A 21,186-nucleotide genomic window follows, 5' to 3' on the forward strand; every position below is an offset into this window, starting at 1 on the left:
CTAGTGGTATAAGATCAGCTAGTCCAGTCTCCCTGTTTTACGGATGAGGAAGCTGGTCACAGAGTGGGTGTGAGCTCAGATCACACGGTGAGCGGGTTAGGGGCAGACCCTTTGGGAATCCTGCGGCGTGGTTCTGCAGGAACCAATGTGTGACGGCCGGGAGCTCAGCTCTGCATGGAGGGGCGGTCAGGTGACCTGGATGTGAGAAGAGAGTGTGCCCTTCCATCTCTGCCCTGCTCCTCGCAGCCGTGGGTTCCTGCAGGAGGGGCGAGGGGCTCTGCTCCCAGGCAGCCCCTGACACCCTTTCTGCACAGGGCACCTCATCCGAATTTGAAGTGGTCCCTGCCGAGGAGCAGAATTCGCCACCACAGAGCGGCGGCCGCACCAGAAACACGATGGTGAGTGGATGGCAGATCCCTGCGCACATCCCATGTCTTCTCTCTGTTTCAGTCACCTGCCCAGGGTGAGAGGCACAAGGCCCACTCAGGTCCCTTGGGCGCTCTGGAGTCACTTGGGGATACATGGGGGGCCAGAGCAGGGGATGCTTCTCACTAGCCTATGCAAATCCCTTGCTGGTGACTTCCCCTACTTGGGTCACACAGGCGCCCGATCATTGTGAAAGCCTGGGCACAGCACCAGCCCCGCTGGCTTTCACCAAATTCCGGGCATCTCCGCACACTATGACTCAGCCTTGGGGCCAGTCGGCTTCCACCGGGTGGAAGACAAAAGGGTCAGGGAGGCCCAGAGCAGCCTATGGCAGGTGATTTGCCTTTTGTGCAGGCTGAGTATTAGAAAGGTTTGGAGTTTTGTCACCTGGGAACTTCTGTCCCTTTGTCCTGTTCTGTCCCTGAGGGCTCTGAGAGGCTGGCACAGGCAGTAGGAACCCCCTGCTCAGAAAGTATTTGCTTAATGACCTTGAACCTGTAACTTCATCTCATTAATGAGTTCCTCCTTAGTCCCACCATGTGCCTAGTCTGTGCTGAACAAAGACAAGACGGCCACCCTGCCCTCCAGGAACTTGTAGACTAACCGGGCAGATCAGAGGATGAAGCAATTCGTGGGCCTGAAATAGAGCAGCATTCGGCACCTCCACCCCTTTGTGAAGAGAGGCAGTGGGGGATGGACACAGAATCAGAGAAGCAGTGATATCTCCCATTAGCATAAGGTGCTAACAATATTACATAGGCATTCCCTGACCTTCGGGAAACTGTTCCCATCCTGGCTCTGCCACTGGGCGACCCTGGGCAAGTTCCTTCTCCCCATACCTTGGTTTTCTGGCCTGACCCCTGACGTTCTGCATGGCTCTGAGCTCCTGAAACTTCCATACATGTTCAGGGGAGGCCTCCTAGAGGAGCTGGAACGTGGGCAAGTCCAGCAAGGATGAGCACAGGGCACACGATGGCAATGGTGGCTGAGAAGGCGAGGGGCCTCCAGCAGGGAAAGGTCCAGTCTCAGAAGCCTGGCAGGGGAGCTGAGCTTGTGGCAGTCAGCTGTGAGGTGCCCTGCGGACCCTGGGGTACGGTGTAAGGCACCGTCTCGGGAAGAAATGTTCTAGGGACGGGAATGTTGGAGAGAGATTGATCGATTGGTTGATTATTGAAATTGGACTGTCTCGCCCGTGTTATGTTTCCTTTCTTATATAGGCTACTGGGTTGGGATGCTTTGAAATACCTAGAGATAGGATTCTTAACCTGTATCAAGTCTTGGTTCCTCTGAGAAGCTGATGAATGATGCTTGAGCCATTCCCCAGAAGACACATGTATAGTCACAAAAGTCAGGCAGTTCTGGCCTCTGCATGGCTCCCTGGTCAAGACTCCCTGAGCCAAAGAAGCAGGGTTGTACCTAGAGTAAGAGCCCTTTCCTGGGCTTGCTCCTCTCACGTGTCCGTTCGCCCTCCTAAGAACCCTGTGAGGTAGAAGGGAGGGAAGGGGCGGGTGTCCATTTGGTAGATGAGGACACTGAGGCCCAGCAGATGAGTGATCCCGCTCAGGCCCTCAGCGAGGCCCGCAGTGTGGGAGGAGAGTGGCCCCACTGCTGGCGAGCCAGCTGGTGGCCTGGGAGACCCGGTCCGGCCCTGTGAGTCAGCCCTAGATGGGAACCTGCGTAACTGGAGAACTTCCCTGGGATGAGCTGGGATCAGAGGGGGAAACTGAGTCATGAGGCATGGGGAAGCAGAGAGAGAATGGCTGGCAATGCTTACGCCGCTAAAGAATGGTCCTCGCCCCCTGCCCCTCACCAGGAGCTGGGCTCCCCACCCCACGAGGACAGCAACCTGATGCTGCACCTGCAGCGCCTGGAAACCACCCTGAGTGTGTGTGCTGAGGAGCCGGACCACAGCCAGCTCTTCACCCACCTGGGCCGCATGGCCCTGGAGTTCAACAGGCTGGCCTCCAAGGTGCACAAGAATGAGCAGCGCACCTCCATCCTGCAGGTGAGGCTGGCCAGGGCAGGGTCGCCCGGGAAGACCAGGGTGCTTCCTTCTCCACCTCCTCCAGCTCTTCTTGGGAACCCACGGTATCTCGGGGACTTCCGAGAATGACGTTGATGTTGGGGGCTGCCTTTGGGCTTCTCTTTTGTGGTGGTGAGCAGGGTAAGGAAGTTGTGGGAAGGAAGGAGGAAGAGGAAGGAAATTGGGAAATATGGGGTGGGCAGTGCAGATTTCCTGGCTCGGGTATCCTAGGGCCCGGGATGTGGGCAGGGTGGCGACAGCCCCGGCTTGTTTTCCACAGCCAGGTGGGTAAAGAGAGGGAACAAAGGTAGGGGGACCATTGTTATTTCCACCTCACAGGTTGGGACACAACCCTTGAGAAGCGATTTTTTATTTTTTATTTTTTTTGGCCTAAGGTTGCCCAAGCTGGTAGATGGTGCACTTGGGATTTGAATGTCAGCCTGTCATATTCCAAAGCCCATACTCTTAACCACCGCCCCAAATTACCTCCCCAGGAGAGGAAGCTTCCTTTCATAACCTTCCTTGTGCCATGGGAATGAAGTCAGATTTACTTCGCAGGCCAGCCCAGGCCTTGAAGCCATGTGGTCCTTGGTTGAAGCAGTGACTCTACTGCAGAATGACCTTGGACAAGTCACTTACCCTCTCTGTCCTTCACTGTCCCTATCAGTAGCATGGCTCTGGGAATGCCTACCTCACGGGATTGCCGTGACTGTTCAATGAAGTGCCTGGTACAGCCTAGAACCCAGTAAGCATTTGGAAAGTGGTCAGTGTTAGGATTTGATCGGGACCAGACGTTTGTCCTGGGCAGGGGATCTTAGCCTTGAGGGGCTTGGGGATAGGAAAGAAGTCACAGATGGTGAAACAGAGGCTCCTAGAGGACCCGAGCACCTGTCCCCTTAGTTGACAGAGCTATTCCTCCCTCCTAAATACTCCTACACCACGCACTGGTCTGAGGCTTCATTCACGTCAGCCAGCATTCAAGCGCCCAGTCAGTGGCGAAGTCTACCATATGCAACCTTGAGAAGGGCCTGGGTTGAATGGCAAGAGCGAGAGGGGCATCCAGGCTGGAGACACAGTGTGAGGAGAAGTGTGGGGAGCAGAGGACTCCAGGGAGAGCGCAGGAGCCCCCTTCCACCCCGAGTGAGGGGTGCGTTGAGGGGCAGGCTGGAGAGCTGGGCTGTGGGAGAGATTCTCAGATGTCAGCGAGGCTGAGGGGTGTCAGGGCTGAGCTCTCGGGAGCTGAACCGGGTGCACTGCGTGCGTGGGTGAGGTGATTTTCACTGTCAGCTTTTCGGGTTTGAAATGGAGATCCACTCTGGGCCTCATGTAAGGGGGTTGTGTCAACCTCTGTTACTTTTCATATCAGGCCTCTGTTGGTTTCCTTCTTAGATTGTCCCATAGTTTGTAGTAATTTTATTTTATTAGGTGGTTTATTTACTTTGTGGTTTTTTGCCTTGCACTTCCTGCTAGATCGTAAGCCTCACAAGAGAGGCAGGTACCTCGTCTGTCATATTCATCACTGTATCCCAGTGCCTGGCACTTAATAGGTGCTTAATGCACGTTTGGTGAACAGATGAGTGAATGAACGAACAGACTAACACACTCACAGGTGAACTCTCTTAGCCCCTTTGATGGAGTGTGATGACGTTTGTGACGACCTTTCTCCATCGGCCGCTTTGTGCCAAGGGCATTTTCCCAGGAACTTGGAGGAAACAGCCCTCTAGCCTAGAAGGGTGGACAGCACAAGAGGCCACGTTCTGGACTTCCTTTAGAGGCCAGGAGCAGGACATTCTGTTCCCTGGAGGCCCCACCCAGGGCTGTGGCACGCTGGGTATTTGCCCCACCTATGGGAAGAGGCACATTCATCCAGTTCCTCTTCATTCACTTGTTGATTTGTTTTTTGGTTTACTTGACAAACATTTTCAAGGCTGGATATTGTGCAAGGCGTCTGCTAGGCATTGGAACCAATTACAGTAGTTTTCTCTTCTCTTTGCCTTGGACCCCTCATGCCTGACAAGCCCCCGGTTTCAGGCTTTGATGCCTTCCCAAGTCTCTCCTGCAAACCAAACAACTCTGAAATCGCTGGAGAACATAAAAGTTTTCTCTCATTCCACGTGGCAGGGACTTGTTTCTCCTCCACAGTTAGTTTGGTGGCCCATTTATCTCGTGCACTTTGGAATACGAGGCACCGATGGCCACCGGGGACAAGAGGCCAGGCGGGACACATCACTTCCACCTGTCTTTCCTTGGCCAGAACTAGTCATATGATTGCCCCGGGGGAATGGCAATGGAAGGGAACGCGTGGAATGTCTGATAAATTTCAGAGTCCCTGACCCCTGCCCAGCTCACGGCCATTGTTACCTCCCTTCTCTGCTCTTAATTACGTCTGGAGGAGAGAGGGAGAGAGACCAGGTGAGGGCCTGCCAGATCGAGTTTAATGCCCTTGGTGGTTTTTAACAGCTGTGCAACCTCATGCAAATTAATTCACCTGCATTAGCCTACTTTTAAAATAGAGATGAATTATGTAGCTTTGCGGACGTTGTGAGGCTCCGATGAGGGATGAGGCAGTGAGTGGAAGAGCACCCAGCCATGTACCTGGCACGGTTAGGTGCTCACTAAGTATTTGTTGAAAGATTGAGTACTTAGTAATGACACGGTGCAGCGCCATTACTATTTGGTATTCCCCCCCACCATCAGTGAGACCCTGAGTCTGGTTGTCCATCTTCCTTACCACCTCCCTCGAAGCGCTTGGAACACAAGTCCTTGGATATTATCAAGTGATTGACAGTTCACAAGATGCTGGCCCTCTCATGGTCTTGTTTGTCCTCATAGCTCACATTACTGTGTCTCAGAGGCAAAGGAGGCCTGGGCCACACCTGAGGAACTGGTGAGATCTTGACCCAATATCCTGTTTTTTGACTTGCCTGCTGACCACACTGGAGGCCTTGCCTGCTTTCCGAATTGACAAAGCTCCATAGGGTACCTAGGTCTCAGTTCATTTATTCATTTGGCCATTCAGTCATGTGTTCCTTCAACAGAGTTAAGTGTCAGCCTGTGCTACGTCCTGAGTTGGGGCTGGGACCAGAGAACGGGGAGGGGGTCCCAGCCCTTTAGTTGCTCACAGACTTGTGGAGGGGGTAGGAGTTGGATATTAAGAAAATAAGGACATGAAGCTCTAATTGTCACAAGTACCAAGAACAGGAGGCTCTGAGCAAGGATGATGGAGGTGAGCTAACTCATTGAGATGTGGAAGTCAGGGAGGACTTCCTTGAGGAGGTGACATTTAGGCTGACCTGAAGCAGAAGTAGAAATCAGACAGGGGAAGGCCTGTGGGGAAGAGCGTTCTGTGTGTTCTAGGATGTGGGGACAGCAGTGAAGGAGAAGGAATGGAGCTCTCTGCCTTGGAGTTGATTCTCCACAAGGTCCTTAGGCTGATTCTCGGTTGGGCATCCTCCGAGATGGCTGGCTCCTGGGGTGCATAAAGGAGCTGGGTGGGCCTGGTGGCTTGGCTCTCAGCTGTTCTGAGAGGGGCTGGGTCAGGCCGTGCAAAGGCAATGATGTTTAGGGACCTGGTGTGGCTGTAGCCCCTGTCCTGTCCTCCAACATCAACCTGCCCTAAGGAGGCACCCCTACCCTTTCCCTGCCCTTATTTACCCCTGTGTCCTGCAGACCCTGTGTGAGCAGCTCCGGAAGGAGAATGAGGCCCTGAAGGCCAAACTGGACAAGGGCCTGGAACAGCGGGATCAGGCTGCCGAGAGGCTGCGGTAAGTCCAGGCTCCTCAGAGCAGAGGTGAGGAGTCGGATGGCCAGGAGGAGGGGTGGTGCGTGGCCCTGATTTCCAGACTGAGGCCTCTGAGGCCTGCGCCCAGAGCCCTGCTTTGGATGTCTCTCGATTCTTCTCTTTGGGTACCTTGGGGAGCGTCTGTGTATAAAGTGCATTGAGAACTTCAAGCAGGCCTGTACAGATGGCACTTCTTTCTTGGGAACTTGCCCCTAAGCCTAGCCTGTTTACAGCTGCTTACTGGCTGTAGGAGAGAGGGCTTGGGACTTTGCTCCCCCTGCTGGTCATCATTCTGTTTGCAGAATGTTTTCCTGAGAACAGTCAGGGCTAGTGGGTCCCAGACTTGCTTATGCATCAGGATCGCCGAGGGTCAGGCAAGGCATACAAGTTCACACTCCCTTCCTTCCTCTGCCAGAATTCTGAGCCCAGGGGTCTGAGGCAGGACCTAGGCATCTGCATTTTCTAAAGGGCCTCTGTGACCATGATGTAAGTTGGCCCAGGATCACATTTGAGAAACACTGATCTTGACCGTCAGAACTCGAAGGGCCCTTTGAGATCATGAGGACTAACCTTTTACTTCATTGTGCAGAGGGAGACTGAGTCCCAGACACAGACATGTGAGGTCCAAATCGAGTAATGTACAACTGCTGAGCCACTGTGCCACTTTGAATCTGCATGTATTTATTTACTTCCAAGCATCTGGAGTTTTATAGCTACAGTGACTCTATCCATGGATCCAAAAAACTCAGGCTGGAGGAAAGACTCATGACCAGATGGCAAGAATCCAAGTCCGTGCTGTGTGACCTGGGGAAAACCACTTTACTTCTCTGTTTTTCTGTCATCGTGCAGAAACCCAGCTGGCAAACAGAGCTTAAAGAAACATTTTCTATATTTCAGTCACACCTGAATCCGCATTGCCACTTTTATTACATCTTTATCACCTACCTTCTTATTATTTATTTGAGAATTTAGTTTGGACCATGTTTTTTGACTTAAATTCATTATAAAGTAAGCTTTCACTAAGTGGAAGACAGCATTACCTCTAATAAGTAAACTGTAACTCCAACAATATATTCAATGAAAATGGGAGGACATTCGTAAAGTCTGGCAAAGTCCCATTGCCCATGAAGGCTCCGAGCCTGAAACCTGCTCTCTCTCTCTCTCTTTTAACGAGGGAGACTGGAGAGCACGGGAAAGGTGCTCAAGGCCTATTAACATCAAACTGAGACTTGTCCCATCCTCTACACAGGAAGTCCAAACATAGTTGGAAAAAATGTACCTTTCTCACTAGAGTGTGGTCCAGGGTTACTTAATGCAGGTTTGGATGCGTCCTGAAGGCCTCCTATCTACTGTCATCCCACTGCTGGGGAAGCCCTGCCGTTGATTGGCGACCTCTAGGGAGGCCCACAGATGGCCACAAGTGGCTTAAGGATGCCCTTTTTGGTTCCACCTGAGAACAGGTTTCAGGGTCTTGCCTTACACCCCAGGACTCAGCTGCCACTCAGATGAGTAGTGGGTCCGAGGCCCCTGGCCTCCCCAGCCCAGGACCAGCAACGTGACCTCTGTGTTTGCCTTTGACCCAGGGAGGAAAACATGGAGCTCAAGAAGTTGTTGATGAGCAGCGGCAAAGAGGACGCCTGCGGGCGGCCAGGCTCGCCGAAGGTGGAAGGCGCAGGCAAGATGGGGGTGGCCGGACAGTCGCAGGTATGTGGTCAGAAGCTCCTTCCACAGTGTCCCCGGGGGCCGGCGTCCAGCCACTGTGGCCGCCTGCTGTGGCAGTGAGCTCACCACCTCCTGCTGCAGCCAGCTCCACCATTTGGAGATTTTAGCTGTTAGGTGGCTTTTCCTGGGCTTTTGACAGTCCACCTCCCTGGCGCTTCCACTGCCTTCCTCTGCCTTCAGGCTCACGGGACATCCGTTCCCTGTGACACACACTCAGGCTGCCGGCCATGACCGTGGCTCTGTGCCCCCTACAAGCCCTGTCTTTTCCAAGCTGAGTAGCTCTACTTCCTCCGGCCTTTGCTCATAGAAGGCGGTGGCGAGTCCTTTGATCACTGTGAACACATTCCCTAAACACATCCCCGTTTGTCAAGGGTGGCTCCCAAAATCAGTCTCACATCTCAGATATTCTGGGCAGAATTAGGGTGCTAGCCCCTGCCAGCCTCTCAGGGGGCTCTGCTAAGATCCTGTGATTCTGTCCTGGAGCCTCTGACATGGAGAGAGGAGGGCATGGCTGGGTAACGCCACCAGGCTGGCCCGCTTGCCCCCCCCCCACCCTGGCCCACAGCCCCCCGCCCTCGCCCTGGCTCACACGCAGTCCCCGAGCAGGAGCTGGCTCTCCCCTCCCTGGCCTGGCTGTGCCTTTCCCCTGGCTGCAGTACAGGACTTGATGTCTCTATCAAGCCCCACACCTATGTAATAGTTGCAATTATCCAAATAACTTAATTACTTGTTACTGAAGAGTTTACCGAAGGCTGGTAAACCCATTGTTCTGGTTGGATCCCTTCTCTGTGTGTAAGGTAGGAAGGCCAGGACTATTACTCTATGACCCAGCTATGCCAGGAGTCTGGAAAGGGTGACCTTCCAGAGGTCGCGTGCCATCCTGCACACTTGCTCTCCGGCAGGCCTGGGGTCCAGCAGGGAGCCGTGCAGGGAAGTGGCCTTCTGAATCCTGCCCGAGGAGCCCCTCTCTGCTTCGTTTACCCTCACGTCAGAGCCTGCCCTGTCTGCCCTCTTGTGGAAGTGACTTGGGGACTCCCCTGATCTCCCCTGGGTCCTTGGGGTTCTGTGGACAGGCCTCTTCATTTTTCCAAAGCCCTTTAATGTCAACTCATCTCACTTGACTTCCTGGAAAGGCCAGATACTCTTACCATCCTGCCCAGAGGAAGGCACTGTGGGAGGCATGGCCAGCGGTGGAGCCTGTGCCCCAGAGTCCAGCGTGGGTGGAATGCTGCTGCCACCCTGAACAAGTTACATACACCTCCTGGCCTCCGTCTCCTCCTCTGCATAATGGAGATACTAACCTACGTCAGCGGGTTCCAGGTTGTGATGCCTGTAGAGTAGGTTTAGTGCTTGGCACGTGGTCAGCCGTCATTAGCTGTTGATTTTAATGGCAGATTGGGTGCCAGCAGCCAAGTAATCTGACTCCTACCTCTTCTTTGTGGAGGTTAAGAGCGTACTCTCTCGAGCCTGGCACGCCCCCGTTTCTCCTTCCCCAGTAATGCTAAGCACAGCGCCCCCTGCAGGAGGCCCCCCAGCCTGCTCCCTTCGTTCCTGTCCTGTGGTGTGCTCACCCACCTTAGCCTGCAGGGGAGACTTGAGCCTCCCAGGTTCTGCCCTCAGGGCTCACTCCCAACCTTAGAGCCCTGCACAACCATAGCTCAGCGATCAAAACTAGAACACGAACTTGGGCACGGTACTGCTAACGAAACTGCAGACGTTTCAGGTTTCACCAGTTTTCCATTCATGTTTTTCTGTACCAAGATTGATTCCAGATCCCACGTTGTATTTAGTTGTCATGACTCTTTAGTCTCCTCCAGTCTGTATCACGTCCCAGAGGTGCCTTGTCTCTCATGAGCTTGACACTGTGGGGTTTCCTGGCCTGTCATTTTGTAGACTGTCCCTCAGTTTGGGTTTCATGGACGTTTTCTCACAATTGGCTTGAGGTAGTGGATTCGGGCAGGAGCACCACGGGAGTGACCTTGTGCGTCGTGTCGAGGCTGTGTGATGCCAGTGTGTCTTATCTCTGCCAACCGGGGTGACGTGGTGGAGTGGGCGTCTATCAGGTTTCTCCATAGAAAGTGGTGTATTTTCTCTCTGTAATTAATAAGTACTTATTTCTGAGGAGAAACTTCGAGGCTGTGCGAATGTCCTGTTTCTCCTTACACTTTCGCTCACTGATTTCGGTATCCGTAGGTGAATCTCGCTGCAGTGGTTATGATTAACTGTGGTATTGGAATGGCAATTTTGTGTTTCCCTCTTTCCTTCTGCAGTCACTGATTGGAAGTCTTTCTGTAAGGAAGAGTTGTCCCTTCTCCCCACCTAATTATTCAGCTATTTCTTTCTACCAGTATGGATTCAAGGATCTTTATTTTATTCTTTGGGTTATAATCCAATACCATCATGATTTATTTTCTTGTTCTCATTGTTCCAGCTTGGCTATAGGAAGCTCTTTGAAGTTGTCTCCTATGCGCATTTGACATGCCATTATTATTGTTATTATTATTAAGTGCTTTCTTACTTTCTGGCTTCATTAAGATGCTCCAAACCCATTCCCTGCCCCGGCCCTGGAATTAACCACTTGTCCAAGGAACCCTGTCCCCTTTTTGTTGGGGAATGGTGTCTAGAAGCCAAGATCTGTGCGCTAGGTGTGCACATTGCTACTGCGGTGTCACTGCTTTAGGCTCTCTCAGAGGACAGATCTAGGAAGTACATGTACACGTACTAATCATACATACACACACCTTTATTTTTGTAATTTTCTAAAAGCATTTTAAAATAATCATTTTATAAAACACTTAAAAACAGATCACTCTTGCCTTCCAGACCAGCGGATGGCCCGTGGCCGTCGGGGTGGGGGGAGGCAGGTGGCAGTACTTAAGAGCTAGAGCCTCAGCCGGGAAAGAAGTGGCTGCGAGGCAGGGGGGCCAGGTGTTGGGCAGGTGGGCCTGTGAGCTGCTGCGGGGCCGGGGCGGGTGGGGGATTGTGATCTCAGGGGGCTTCCCCAAGGGGCCTAGTCATGGCGGGTTGTGTAGCGTGTCCTGGTGGATGGGAGGGTAGAGAGATGGGAGACTGAGTGAGGGGCTTAGAGGGGCTCTGAGTGGTGAGAGAGTAGTTATTCGAGGCTTTGCTAAAGGCCCCCCTGTGCTTCTCCCCAGGCCAGTGTGACAGCAGGTAAGATCCCAGAGGTGGGAGTCTTGGGTGCAGCTGAGAAGAAGGTGAAGATGCTGGAGCAGCAGCGCACAGAGGTAGGTGGCCTCCTGGGACCCAGAGGACACAGGCCCCACCATGGCTCTGGCTCGCCCTTAGTCACCATGGTGAGTTGCCATGGTGATCACTGAACCATCTGGTCATGGGAGAGACCAGCCCTGGTCTCTTGTCTCTTGATCAGTCCCCTTGCTGACAAGGGTCATGCTGAGGAGGAGGTGGCATTTGGGGCACAGCCTAAAATTGTTGGCAGGGGAGGGATAGTTTAGGAACGCTAAACTCTGAATGGTAGAAAGAGGTTGCGATAAGGTAGGTGAGCTTTAGCCTCAGGAATAGGGAGCCTGGCATGCATCTGTCACCACGTAGCTGGTCTAGGGAGGGACTGTCATAGCAGGAGAAATCCCATGCCTTCTCGTGGCACCACTTCTAACCAGCTGAGAGTCTTCGGAAGTTGAGGTCACTCCCTTGTGCCTCCTGCCTGTCTGTCTGCCGTCTCCCACCCCCAGGCCACATTCCGGGTGGAGCCAGGCCCTCTCTGTCCTCTCAGCCCGTCCTCTCCACAGAGTTCAGGCTCCTCTCCCGGGCCCTGGGCCCTTCTGCCTCCGTGGGCCACCAGCACATTCGGAAGTCGGGCTCCCTTAGTCTTTTGCTTACGTGCACATTAATTTTAGTTTTCTGATTGTATTGCCATAAGGCAATATAAAAAGATTTGAGAATCTCATCTCCTAAAGATGACCACAGTTAACAACAATTCATTACAGATTCCTTTTTTTCTTCTATGTACTTACTGATCTAGAACCCGTTTTTTAAAATGGCAGAAAAAAATCATACATACTGCATTGAAAATTTTTTCTTTTTCTTTAAAATAAACTACTTTGAAGGTGTATATAAGTATATATAAAAATACACCTTCAATTCTGAGTGCTTTTTATTCTGTATTTCAGAAATTGGGATACCCTTTTCAATTACTTTACTTATTTAATGATGTGGGGTTGTTTTTTGTCCCTGAGGAATTGTCATGTTGAGAGAATGGCAAGCAAGTAGTGCCATCATCTTAGAACTGAGGCAGCGTGTGGGTTTTCGGAATAGCTACACAGTGCTCCATTGGCTGACTATCTTGTACTTTCCTGTGCTTAGTTTGGCCTCTAGATTTTTTTATAATACAAACATTGTTGAGTTGTCAGTGCAGTACATAGATTTTTATGTGCAAGTGTTTCTCTTGGTTACTTTTCTTTAGACTGGAATTACTGGGTTAGAGAGAATGAAATTTTTTTTTTTTATGCATAGTCCCAAACTACCCTGTAAATGGGTATGTTTTACATAATTGTACACAGAACTTATGGACTGTTTTTGTGTCTTGGTGGTAGTCTCACCGTCCTGGCAGCGATAAAAGATGGCAGTTGATAAAGGGGAACCTCTTTGAGCCATGTTGAGTTGTTGAGAAGCAGGGGCTTGAGGCAGTGGCGGTAGCCAGCGTTCGCATAGCCGGCACGCTCCTCGGGAAGGTGGTGTGCACGGAGGTGGCTCTCTGTGGTCCTTCTCTGCTTATCCCCTCCCAACCCCCATCTCTCCCCACAGCTGCTGGAGGTGAACAAGCAATGGGATCAGCATTTCCGGTCCATGAAGCAGCAGTACGAGCAGAAGGTAGCGTGGGAGTTATGGGAAGACAAGGCTGCACCCAGGTTCTCGGCTGCCGTCAGCGCATCCCCACTGTCCTGCTTGCTGCTTCCTTCTCAGCAGCTTTGAACAATCGCCCTCATGCACCCCATCCCTCTGCCTCTGAACCCAGATCACTGAGCTGCGCCAGAAGCTGGCGGATCTGCAGAAGCAGGTGACTGACCTGGAAGCTGAGCGGGAGCAGAAGCAGCGTGATTTTGACCGCAAGCTCCTCCTGGCCAAGTCCAAGATTGAAGTGGAGGAGGCAAGTGTGACTCCTGGGCCCCGCGGGTTCAGCTCCAGGAGGCCTTCTCCTCCCTCCCTACTAACTGGGAGCTCAGTGGCGTAAACGAGGTGGGGCAGGAGTCGGAAGACCCGGGGTTCCAGCTCTGGCTCTGGCGTTAAAGGGCTGTGTGGCCACAGGCAAAGGCACGTTCCTTCCCTGTGCCCCAGTTTCCCTCTAAAAGTGGAGAAGATTGGGTTAGTGATTGCTTTTATATTTTCTTATTTTCCTTCAGGGGGACTTTTTGTTCAATTAAAATCTTATGGGCTAAGGAAGCAGAATATCAGAGAGAGAGAAGGCAGGCCCTGGCGCACTGGCTGGGGGCGGGGTGCTGTTGGTGGGAGTTGTGATGGCTCACTGTGGGGGAGGAGCGTAAACAAGAGACAGAGCTTCTTGATTTGTTCGTCGAGTCATTGTTCAGCAGAGCGTGCACTTGGCATCATGCCGGGCACAGAGACTCAGCGGTGAACAGTCCAATCCCAGCTTTGAGGGGGGGAAAAGACACTAAACAATGGATTACAGAAGCAAATTAGCAGAAGTGTGTTAAGTATTAAGGACTACACAGGAGAAGTTACAGGGATCAGGGAGAGGGCAGAAACAGGAACCAGATTCATTCTGGGGGGCCAAGAATGCTTTCCCTGAAGCAGTAGCATCTGATCTGTCATGCGTGCGACTGATACCAGCCACGGCCCTGCAGGATCCTGTTACAGCTTAAAGAGGAAAGGCCATTTGACCCCCAGACTCGTGGGAGGTTTTATGTTGCAATGTCTTCCTTTTCATGGGAACTGGGCCCAGGCTGTTACTGTTTAGCTTAAAAGTGGACATTTTCAACGCAGACTGCACTTCAGAGTTCCCTCTCATCGGCATGGGACACCCAGGGGCCTTATCTGAGCTGTCAGCCTTTCTCCGTGGCTGCCCCTCCCCTTGAAGACAAGTGTTGGGGAGGACACTGCTATCTTTTCTCTTGAATGCTGTCACATCTTGTGACTGTCAGCAAGACCCCTGGCTCTTTGGTCCCGTCCCCTGGCTCACATCAGTGGGCGGACCTGACAGCATCTCCCTCAGCTGGGGGAGAGCATGGGCATGAGGTGGCAGAAGCCACGCTAACCCTGGGGCGTCCTTAGCAGGAGTCCTGACAGCGCCCACAAGCCCTGGCCGAGGTGCCCTCAGCCAGCTACGGCTGCCGTCCCGTTTTGAACACTTTCTCTGACTTGCGAGCTGAGGGAGAGCCCCAGAATCAAGAGACCTGGGCTCAAGCCCCAGCTCACTGTGTAGCCAGGGATAAGTCACCTTCCCTCTCCCCGTAGTCATTTCCCGTCACATAAAGGGGCTAGGACTTGATGCCATCTACAGGCCAATTCAGCTGTGGCCGTCTGCAGTGAAGAAGCCCTGATTGTTCCATAGTGGGGGTGGGGGTCAGCGCCTCCACCTTGAAGCCTTCCCTGATTTCTTCTCGACTATAGTGTTCTCTCCTTTAACTTAACAGTGCTGTTTCTATGTGGAGAACACTCTGGGCCTTATGCTGCGTTTAAGTCTTTGAGCGTCTCCCCTCCTCCAGGTTCAGAGACTGTAAGAGCAGAAAGGTCCTTTAGAGAGGCTCAGCAGTTCTCACTTTCAGTGTGTCACAGCAGATGCCTGTGCAAATCTGGAAGAAACTGGGGCGTTTCTTCCTAGCAAATTGCACAGAGAAATTTTCACATTCAGTTTTGGGGCTCTCAGACCTCCTGAAGCGCACCTGTGACTCATGTTAGGAAGCCCTTACCTGTGGCAGACAGGTAAGATTAGACCAGGCAGGGCTGTGACAGCGCCCCAGGTGTCAGCCGGCTGGGGGAGGAGCTGGTGTCAGAGCCCCGGGCCTGTCACTCACCAAAATGGGCCTTCCTGCCCTCAGCCCCAGGTGCCTTGTGTGTGAGCGCTGAGGGCTGCTGAGTAGGGGCGAGGGCGGGGTGCGCCTGGGTGAGTGTGGGGCAGGCAGGGCCAGGGGCCCCGGCCTCCTGGAGGGGCTTCCTGCTGACCAAGCTGTGCTCCCTGCAGACCGACAAGGAGCGGCTGTCCACAGAGGCCAAGGAGCTGCGCAAGAAGGTCAGGCACCTGCAGGATCAGCTGAGCCCCCTGACCCGGCAGCGGGATTACCAGGAAAAGGAGATCCAGCGACTCAACAAGGTGGGCGCCTCGGCCCTGGTCCCTCGGGCAGGCAGAGCTTCCCTGAGCCCAGCTACCACACCCCGCCGTCACCAGCACCCCTGACCCTCAGCTCGACTGGGGTGCGTCTGGGTCAGGGCGCTGGCGCCGGGGGCCTCGGTGCCGCCCTGAGATTCCCCTGCCGCTGCCTTTCCCTCCCCGCACCCTGAGTGGCCAGCCTGGGACGAGCCTCTGCCCGGCCCCTCTCTGCCCTTGGGCGTGCTGTTTCCTCACACAGTGCCACGCTGCTCAGGTCAGCGAGGCCTTCCCGGAATCTTACTCAGGTCACCCTGTTCTATGCCCCTGGGGTTCCGACAACACCTTTCACGCCCCTTCTCGCATTTTCTTGTGATTACTTATTTAACATTCTGTTTTCTCATGAAGTGGTGGGACGTGCGTGTCTTCTCTAGGACATAGCCCCCTGGCGCCTGGCACAGTGCCTGGCACCAAGCACGCGTCCAGAAAGTACTCGCTGCTGGGAGTGGATGACCAGGGGCCTGAGGGCTCCCGCCCTTGCGGAATGGGATCCAGGGAGACGGGGCGCCCAGGGTGGGCTGGGTAAAGTAGGAGCCCTGTCCTCTGAGCCAAGGCGTGCGGCAGTGGGCTGGGCCAGGCCCGTCCTCTCTGGGCCTCCACATTGCCCTCCGAGCCCTGGCTGGACTCGTTCCAGCCCGGACCCCTTTCCCATGCAGGAGTCAGAGGGAGGCAGCGACAGGAGGGAACTTTGAAAGGAAACGTCCTCTGGAGTCCTGGAGGAGCCGTTCCATCATGGGCCAGCTTTTCCCTCCCTTGTGGTTTTGGTGTTTGAAAAGCATTGATTATGCTGAGTCTGAGGTCCTTGGGACTTGATCTCAGAGAACAGAATGATTTGTCCTGAGCTAGGGGATTTGGGGTCTAAATCCAGGCAGAATATGGTCCATGGCGCTGGTCACAGAGATGGCACAGGCAGGATCACTGCCCTCCAGGTCTCCTTGGTGTAGCTGGGGACAGAGACACAGGTGTGGATGACGGGTGCGAGGCTCTCCCTGCCCCTGGACCTCCGTCCTCTCACCAGAACATGGGGCAGAGGGAGTAGGAGGTGGGAGGGAGCCACAGCCTCCCCTCGCGCATCCCGAATGGACTCCTGGCTCAGCTGTTTGCCTGTGTTTCTCGGGGAGTCAAGGGGACCAAGTGTGGGCTCTGCTGACCCACAGCGAGCAGAGGCCCTGCTGTCCCTGGGGCTGAAGTTCAGTGGTGACGAGGGTGGCCCATCTTGAGAGGTGTTGCAAAGTTCTCAAGTGGCACGTTAACAGGGTTGAAGGAGGAAATCCGTCAGTAGAAACCTTTTAAGGTGTGAGCAAGTTGAAATTAAAATTCAGTCTAATCTGATGGCAGAAGGGTTGAGGATGGGAGGGTTGGCTTGGTGGGAATGGGTTGTAGAAGCGGAAGATCTTCAGGCAAGGCAGCAGTCGAGGAGACTGAAGATTCCCCTGAAGGACTTAATATTCCTTCTAGGTCTGGGTGCTGGGATTGAGCCACACGTGCTCAGGGAAAGGGAAATTCTCCCTTCTACATGAAGACCCCAGTTTAGGCTGCTGGTTAACGGCACATGCTAGATTTGAATCCCCACGTTGCTACTTAACTAGCTCTGTGACTTTGGACAAATCATTTCAGGCCTCCCAACCTCAGTTTTCACATCTGGAAAATGGGGATGATAGTCTTCCCAGGACTGTGGAGCGGATTCAATGAAATGATAAGTGTATAGTGTTAATAAATAGGGTAGCATTTTATAAAATAGCACTGGTGGTGGTGGTTATTATTATTATCATCATTAGCATCAGGAAGCAGGTCCCTGAGGATGACCCTGCCAGGAGTGCCCAACTTTCAGGGCTTCTGCTGATGGGCCCATCTTCTCTCTTCCTGATCTCAGGCCCTAGAGGAAGCACTTAGCATCCAGGCCGCCCCGTCATCTCCACCAACAGCCTTTGGGGGCCCTGAGGGAGCCGGGGGCCTCCTCAGGAAACAGGAGCTGGTCACGCAGAACGAATTGCTGAAGCAGCAGGTGAGCCCGAGGGGAGGAGGCCAGGTGGGAGGTGCCCGATGGGAGCTGGAGCACCCCTGAGCACCCAGGAGGTGCTTGGAATCATGTGGGAGCTATAGTTAGTAGCTCACTTTCTAGCTGTTGGCCAGCACCCTGGTCTGGTTAGAGGTTTATCCTTTCCAGCAGTGTGTCCTTCAGTAGGTCGTTTCTCTGCCACCTCTAGGATTTAGCCATTCTTATACCCCGACTGTGCCATGATTTACCTAGTATGTTAAGAATAAATTTTAAATAAATTACTTCCAATAAATGTAATTAAAAGGGAGCTTTATATCACTACTATAAATAGAAAAACCTGTTTATTTGCATAAATAAAAAGTCTCTGTAAGCAAGAAATACAGGAAAAGCCAGTGTTAAACTCTAGCTGGATACTCTTGTCTGATAAAGACTCTGAACTTGAGTCCCCTTTGCTGTCATTTAAGGAAAATTCACACATACTCGAGAGGCATTAAAGGCCCACTAGCATAAAATGAAGACTTTCTCCTTGAGGGACACAGGAGGTTTGAAAGGTGCTTGAAAAGGTCATAGCTGTCCTGTGTGTCTCTGCGTGGTGCTGTGCTGTGGGTGCTGCTAAGTCACCTGGAACCAGTTAGGATTTGAATCCGCAGGTGCAGAGGCAGAGCCCCGTCTCAGCCCCTTCCCCGCCAGGCACCCCTGGAGCCTGGGGGGAATTTTGCAGGCCTTGTGCTCTTGGAGGGTCTTCCATCCACACTCTGGTCCCACGGCCTCCACCTCTGGGACCGAAGCAGAGAGAAGGGACCGGACTGTGTAATGGCCAGAGATCTCTTGTTTAAACGAAGCCCTGTGTTGAATATAAAACTAAGGGATCCAGAAGGACTCTGTAGTTGAGGAGGGCGGGGAGGCTGTCAAGATGCGGTGACGCCAGCTCTGACGTCTGTGACTCCCAGCAGCAGGCCCAGGGCTCCACTCAGCTGCCCCTCCTCCCTTACCGCGCCCCCTGCCCCCCAGGTGAAGATCTTTGAGGAGGACTTCCAGAGGGAGCGCAGCGACCGTGAGCGCATGAATGAGGAGAAGGAAGAGCTGAAGAAGCAGGTGGAGAAACTGCAGGCCCAGGTCACCCTGTCGAATGCCCAGGTGAGAAGAGCTGGCCCACGGAGGGGGCCGTTGGCCGGTCCTCGTGCTGGCCGGGGGCATGGATTGGAGGGTCCCTGGGGAGGCCGGATGTCAGATCACTCACTGCTTCTCCTTCCAGCTCTGCTACCAAGTTCCTCAGTATCTCAGCAAGACACCCCCCCCCCCCACTCTGACCTCTGGCTCTGACTTTCCACTATCGCTTTCTATGCCTTTGAAAAGCCAATTTAGGGATTGGCCCTGAGTCTCCCACTGTTTCTCAGCGTGCAACTAAAAAGTGTTAATATGGAAGCCCAGAAACACTGAGCTCGCTGGAGCCCTTCTGACCTGTGTACAGTGAACAGGCCTTACCTGTGGCCACCAGCCCGGACTGCGCTCTGCCCCACAGGGCCCTTCCCCAGGGCTGGGACAGGGAGGGAAAGCCAGGCGGGTGGCCCCGTGCATCTGCTGGTCAACCCGGGGGCTGCGTAAGCCCTGAGTGCAGGCTTGGCCAGGAAGCGCTGGGGCCAACAATCATCTCTCCCTCCTTTCTTCTCTTAGCTAAAAGCATTCAAAGATGAAGAGAAGGCGAAAGAAGCCCTCAAACAGCAGAAGAGGAAGGCAAAGGTGAGGGGTCTTGAGGAAGGAAGCGGCACTCCCCTTGCCTGACCTCCTTCAGGGAGCTGCAGTCTGTTGGGAGAGGCGGTGTTTGTTCAGGCGCCCAGCCAGCTAATGAGGTCGTGCAGGCAGAGCACTTAGAGCAGCACTTGGGACAGGGTATTTGCTCGGGCCACATGAGCTGTCATCCTTATTGATATTCCACGCTCATGTCCCAGCCATCTGTGCCCATGTGCCAGCCTTCCCTGACCATGTACCAGTGTTCAGTGCCTACGCAGCAGCATTCTGTGCCCAGGCACCTGCCCTCAGACAACTAAAGTTCTAGAGGATGAGAGAGAGATGGGCATTGCTGGGGAGGGCCTGTGGCCGGCCGCACAGGCTGGAGCCAGACCTCAGCCTTCCTTGCAGGCCTCGGCAGAGCGCTACCACGTGGAGCCCCACCCGGAGCACCTCTGCGCGGCCTACCCCTACGCCTACCCGCCCATGCCAGCCATGGTGCCGCACCACGGCTTTGAGGACCGGTCCCAGATCCGATACCTCCCGCCCCCCGTGCCCATGGAGCACCCGCCCCCACCCCACAACTCGCGCCTCTTCCATCTGGTGAGTCTGTGACCCTTCTTCACTCCAGGGCACACGGAGGCCGCGCCAGATGCTTTCCAGAGGGCAAGGCCAAGTGAGGGGGTGTCAGGGACTCCGGCCTGGGCTCCTTCCTCACAGCACGGGTGTGCGGGCGGACGCTATCCCAGGGGCAGGGCAGTCCAGTCCAGAGCTGCTCAGCGTCACTGACGTAGGACAGGGAAGGCCAAGAGGGCGGAGCAGCGAGGAGGGCCCCCTCCACCCACCCAGCCAGGCGTGTCACAGTGGGGGTTTGGCTTTTCCTGACTCCCACCTGTAGTCAGGCGCTGCTGACCCTCGCCATGCATCCACTCCCTTTCTTTTTCTCTTCCGTCTCATTTCTTTTTTGAGTTTCTTTTTTCTTCTCTCTCTTTTTTGCTCTTTTCTTTTCCTTGCTTCTCATTCTTTCTCCCAAGAGCTGCTGTCACCTGTCTCGTCCTGTCCAGTCCCTCTGCCACAGCTCCCCCTCAGCACCCCACTCTCACTGGGACAGTGACAGCAGCCTCCTCTCCGGCCTCTCTTCCAGCTTCTCTCCCTGCGACGATTCTTTACACGCATCTTTAAACACTGGGGCATAGTGTGGGGCTTCAGGCATTGGGGTTATAGAGACCTGGATTCACGTAATCCAGAAATTTGGCCGCTTTCCTAGATGGATGACCTTTAAAAAGTTACATAACCCCTCTGAACCTCAGTTTCCTTACCTGTGAAATGAGGGTGACAGCCTGGATTGTTGTAAGGATTTGAGTAGTCGGCCCTCCGTATCCCTGGGGCCACATCCATGGATTCAGTCAACCACAGCCTGAAAATACTCAGAGAGGTAGAGGGCGTAAGGAGGGGATAAATGGTGATGGAAGGAGACTTGACCTGGGGTGGTGTACGCACAATACAATCAATATACAGACGATGCATTATAGGATTGTACACCTGAAACCTGTATAATTTTATTAATCACCATCATCCCGATAAATTCAACAAAAAAAAATATTCAGAAAAAAAACGTTACATTGTTGCTTACACGTACTGTGTAGTTAGGCCTACAATAATTGTGTCTCTGCTAAACATATACAGACTTTTTTTCCTTTGTCACTATTCCCTAAACAGTACAGTATAACAGCTATTTAGCTAGCATTTACATTGTATTATATAAGTAATCCAGAGATGATTTGAAGTATAGGGGAGGATATATGTGGGTTACATGCAAATACTAGAACATTTCACATAGGGGACTCGAACATCTGTGGATTTTGGGATCCTTGGTGGGCGGGGGGGTCCTGGAACCAATCCCTCGAGGATACCAAGGGATAACTGTATACTTGATGAATGTGTATTTAGTACCATTTTGGCACAATAGCTGCTATTGTAATTTTCAAGTGTGGTTATTGATTACTAAACACCAGTCTTGTTGCAGCCAGAATACAACTGGCGACCACCCTATGGAGGGATGCGCAATCAGACCTCCCAAGTGATGGACTCGCCCATGGCAAGGCCTGCAGAACCAGGTAAGCACGATCCTCTAGTACTGAGGACTT

The 21,186-nt window shown here is 53.3% G+C and overlaps 1 protein-coding gene across 8 annotated transcripts in view; it reads left to right on the forward strand.

Annotated features, from left to right (window-relative positions):
• Positions 1 to 21,186, forward strand: part of TNIP1 (TNFAIP3 interacting protein 1) — a 41,617-nt gene that overhangs the window by 18,592 nt on the left and 1,839 nt on the right. For 6 of the 8 annotated variants that reach the window (XM_054568158.1, XM_054568164.1, XM_054568160.1 and 3 more), the window contains 13 exons: positions 315 to 398; positions 2,240 to 2,431; positions 6,119 to 6,213; positions 7,814 to 7,934; positions 11,108 to 11,197; positions 12,735 to 12,800; positions 12,946 to 13,077; positions 15,130 to 15,258; positions 17,186 to 17,317; positions 18,323 to 18,448; positions 18,986 to 19,051; positions 19,451 to 19,642; positions 21,066 to 21,156. In XM_054568158.1, coding sequence (XP_054424133.1) covers positions 315 to 398; positions 2,240 to 2,431; positions 6,119 to 6,213; positions 7,814 to 7,934; positions 11,108 to 11,197; positions 12,735 to 12,800; positions 12,946 to 13,077; positions 15,130 to 15,258; positions 17,186 to 17,317; positions 18,323 to 18,448; positions 18,986 to 19,051; positions 19,451 to 19,642; positions 21,066 to 21,156 — 1,516 coding nt within the window. The remainder of the gene's footprint in view (positions 1 to 314; positions 399 to 2,239; positions 2,432 to 6,118; positions 6,214 to 7,813; positions 7,935 to 11,107; positions 11,198 to 12,734; positions 12,801 to 12,945; positions 13,078 to 15,129; positions 15,259 to 17,185; positions 17,318 to 18,322; positions 18,449 to 18,985; positions 19,052 to 19,450; positions 19,643 to 21,065; positions 21,157 to 21,186) is intronic. The other 2 variants (XM_054568162.1, XM_054568161.1) reach the window with 1 other exon arrangement.

The sequence above is a fragment of the Pteronotus mesoamericanus genome, unplaced genomic scaffold (genome assembly GCF_021234165.1).
Source record: "Pteronotus mesoamericanus isolate MK-2021 breed Mesoamerican mustached bat unplaced genomic scaffold, CSHL_Meso_final contig_2, whole genome shotgun sequence".
Classification (NCBI taxonomy): Eukaryota; Metazoa; Chordata; class Mammalia; order Chiroptera; family Mormoopidae; genus Pteronotus; species Pteronotus mesoamericanus.